Source organism: Cynara cardunculus, unplaced genomic scaffold (assembly GCF_001531365.2).
Source record: "Cynara cardunculus var. scolymus isolate 2C unplaced genomic scaffold, CcrdV1 Un_Scaffold_192, whole genome shotgun sequence".
Classification (NCBI taxonomy): Eukaryota; Viridiplantae; Streptophyta; class Magnoliopsida; order Asterales; family Asteraceae; genus Cynara; species Cynara cardunculus.
In genome coordinates this window covers 146,620-150,612 of record NW_020200566.1, presented here as the reverse complement: position 1 = coordinate 150,612, position 3,993 = coordinate 146,620, and the positions used below count along the sequence as shown (strand labels likewise).

The window sequence follows — 3,993 nt, the reverse complement described above, 5'->3', positions numbered from 1 at the left end:
TACAATCTTTGTTCTCGTCCCCAACCAGTGTAAGATTTGAGAATTTTTTTGTAATAACTTAATTTTAATTATTAACCAACTGTATCTAACAATATTATAACTTCTCAAACATATTTAATTCTTGTATTAACAAGTGATTAATTTTTGTAATAACTTTTTTTTTTTACTTATTGGTTTTATAACGCCCAAATGTTACACTATGACGATAAATGTAATAACCATAAGGCCATAAGGATGATGTTTGATTAGTTTGAGCTGGGAATTCAAATGTCAAAAGTGTCTAGAGGTCCCAGGTTCAAACCCAAGGAGGAATAAAAATCCCCTTGTGGCCGCGAATGCTCAAATGCGGTGACTCCGAGCTACTTGTAAAACATGTGGTTGTCTTGAGATTAGTCGGCTCACATAGCGGGTGGATATCTAGGATTCCAGGTCAATAAAAAAATGCTATTACAATATTTGATGCATTTTTTCATGTAATGAAAATTTATAAGTGTAACTATGTTGATGAGATTATGCATGCATGCATGCATAATGATTATCAGTTTCATATTTTAAAAATATATGTTTAGTCGGGTTCTAAATGACGTGAGACGTGATATGACAACGTGGTCAAGTCTGAATCCTTACGAGTTAAATTATGCCGTAAGCAATTTACAGTGTCTTAATAGATTATTTAATTTACAGGACTAAGTTATAGGACCAAAGATTTGTATGTCCTATCTTAAAATATTGTAATAAATTTATATGACGTTTTTTGGTATCTTTAAAATCTTTTTGCCGACATCTTTAAACAAAGTGTCATGTTAGCTTTTTATATGACACTTTTAAGAATTATACTATAAGACGAGGGATCATGTGAGAATTAAGGTTATGGTGAGAAAACTTCTGAGCATTTGCATGAGTTGTTTTTTGAATCTAACTTAATTTTTTTCAACTACTTTCAATATCTTCAGTTATATTCATCTACATTTATCTATTTTTATTTTCAAATTTATCTTCATTTTTATGTCACTTTCACCAACTTTTTTACATACATTTAATCATTTCCACACGAATGAATTTTGTTAAACTTCCAGTCATTATGATAAAAAACGTAAATGAAAGTATACGAAGGTTTTGTTCTCACATTCTCAACGCAATTCTTACTCTCACCGGAACCCAACCATTTGCTATTAAACACATTTTTTTTATAGTACAATTATTTTATAAGACATTTTTCAAATAATATCCTAAAACTGGTTGATATCTTAACTGATTCGGGGCCCTAGAGGATAAAAAAAATCCAAAACCGAATAACTCATCGAATCAAAACGGTTTCGGGTTATTCGGTTTGTGGATTAAACTGTTCGGTTATCCAAATAAGGTATATCTCGATTTCGATTATTTCTACCATTTTGGTTAACCGAATAGCAAAATATACTATCATTTAACTTATATAATTTCTTCTAAATAAAATGGTTTGAACATATATAAAACTAAAAGAAAAAAAAAAATATATATATATATATATATATAAAATAAAATAAAATTATCAACCAACGTTATTGTTATTATTATAACATGATTGAAAAAGTAACGATAACAATACATAGGGAGAATGTTAGTCAAGCAAAAGAGAGTGGAGGGGTTTCATTAAAAAAGAGTAGACCACCGGTAAACCGGCAAAAAATGACCGAAGGAACTAAGCATATAAGATTATAAGAGTATGTATATTGATCAGACGTATATGATATTCAATCAACAAATGTTGAATAAATTTCATATATTTTCAATCCAATTCATTCATGCTCTAAGAAAAGAAACAGTTTCTGAGTGATTAGCGAACGTATCATCAAAAATGCTTTCTTGAATCCCAAATGCTTCCATTTGATCACCATAAAATCCCATCCATCCAACGCCATTCAACCTCTGATCCATCTCAAATTGCTGGTTTTTAATCAAGAAACCCTCAATTGGGTTATTCGATTCAACCGTTTTCGGTACAGAATTAGTGGTCATCAATGGCGAAAAGGGTTCGGATCCAGATTTCTTATTAGGTTTCGGGTAAAACCCAGTTAGTACTTCATCAAGTAAACCTGAGTCATCGGGCTCCGTCGGAAAAAAGTCTTTGTAGTCGTCGTGATTGATTGCCATGGTGGTGGTGGTGGTGGTGGTGGCGGTGGCGTCGGTGGTGGTGGTGGAGGTATTGCATGAATTATGGTATAGAAATTCTGATGGAATGAACGGCTGAAATTGAGTCTTGTTGGATGCGAACGCGGCCGGAATAAGAAACTCCGGCAACGGAGGAGGGTAGAAAAAGTTGGTTCTTGCCTTGTTTCCACGCATGGCACGGGCAGCAGAGTCGTACGCAACAGCGGCTTCCTCGGCGGTGTCGAAGGTTCCGAGCCACCGCCGCTCTTTCGTCTGCGGGTCACGAATCTCCGCCGCGTACCGCCCCCAGGGGCGGCGACGAACACCACGATACTTCATGCCACCGTTGTTGTCTTTCACCGTCGCCCTCTTGGCGGCGGGGGCTGTGGGTGTTGTGTTTGTGTTGCATCGCTTTTGAAAGGTGGCAGTGCCGGTGGCAATATTTGGAAGTAACCGGTGGTCCATTTCCGACGGACTTCCGATGAAACCTGAGAGCTTGCTCAAAGCATCTTCCATTTTTCGGTGTCTAAAATGGTGTAGAGTGTTGGTGGTGAGGGTGGTGGTATATATAGCCGGAAAATTGGAGGGAGAAATTCACATGTGCATGAATGGTTTGTACGTTGTAACATGAAGTAAGTACAACGTGCATGCATGGGGGAGGTCCGTGAGGATGCCACTTCAATTCTTTTTGCTTTATTTTATGAAACGTTTATCAAGAGTAATTTCAACCGTTATGCTATAACATAGTTGTCGGAGTAAAATTATACCATAAATCTATTGTAGCATAATTATTGGTGATCCTCTAAGTGTTTATTGATATCACTTATCTTACTGATTCAAAATGATAAAGACCAAGAAGTTTATCTGGTAAAAAACATAACAAGGACCGAGAGTCTTACCCGATAAGTGGGGAGAAAAGACTTTTGCCTGGTAACTATTTACCGGGTTTAAGACGCTTACCAACAATCTATTTTGATGATGAAGAATATATCATGATAAGGTAAGTTAGGGTATTTTCTCTTGGCGATAGCTGGTAAGCGCTTACTCAGTAAGCATTTGATAAACCACCCTTTAATTAGAATCAAAAATTAAAATTTTTAAAGAAAATTTATGTTCATTTCCAACGGCTTTTTCATTTTAGATATTACAATATAAATTATATTATTAAATTATTCAATATATTGTATAAAATATTAACACATTAAATTTCAAAGGTTCCCATTGATAAGAAAAATAAAATAATTTCTCTTTAATAGGTAATCAATTTTGAAGAGTTGTCCGAACATGCAAAATTTCACCCTACTTTCTCTATTTTGGAGGATCTGTTGGTTCAAAAATACGCTCTTTATATCTACGAAAATAATTTATCAGACAAAAATTTCTTCAATCTATACAGACATACTAGTTCACACAATAAGCTTTACCTATACAAAACTTAATGAAAAACCAATTACAGACCCCCCTTACCCTTAGCAATACCCACATAACGTAGTCAATCTTGAAACTAACATATATTGTATGCTTTTCTTATCCCTTAACGAGTCGTAGTCGTCATTCACATACTTTCTAACCCTCATTTTCATTAACGAGTTTTAAGAAGATGTTAATTTATACTCATCAAAAGGTCTTTGGTCTAGCGGTACGAGTTATTGGCCTTCTAAGAAGTCAAATGTTTAAATTTCACCAAAAATAAGAATAATATGTAAGTTTATTTGTTTTATTTATCGTATATAAATATCATATACTTAAAAAAAAAAGATGTTTACACTCGTCTCTTCAAGTATGTAAGTATAACAACCGAATGGACCGAAGCCCGAAAGTATTATTAATGAAAATGTATTTAAATAATAGAAAAAAGGTATT

At 34.2% G+C, this 3,993-nt stretch overlaps 1 protein-coding gene across 1 annotated transcript; it reads right to left on the bottom strand.

Annotated features, from left to right (window-relative positions):
- Positions 1-1,782: 1,782 nt before the first annotated feature.
- On the bottom strand, positions 1,783-2,646 carry LOC112501488 (ethylene-responsive transcription factor 11-like). Its single transcript, XM_025105130.1, has 2 exons — positions 2,255-2,646; positions 1,783-2,152 (listed from the first exon to the last, which is right to left on the bottom strand). The coding sequence occupies exons 1-2, from the start codon at positions 2,644-2,646 to the stop codon at positions 1,783-1,785; spliced, it is 762 nt and encodes a 253-aa protein (XP_024960898.1).
- Between the last annotated feature and the right edge of the window lie 1,347 nt (positions 2,647-3,993).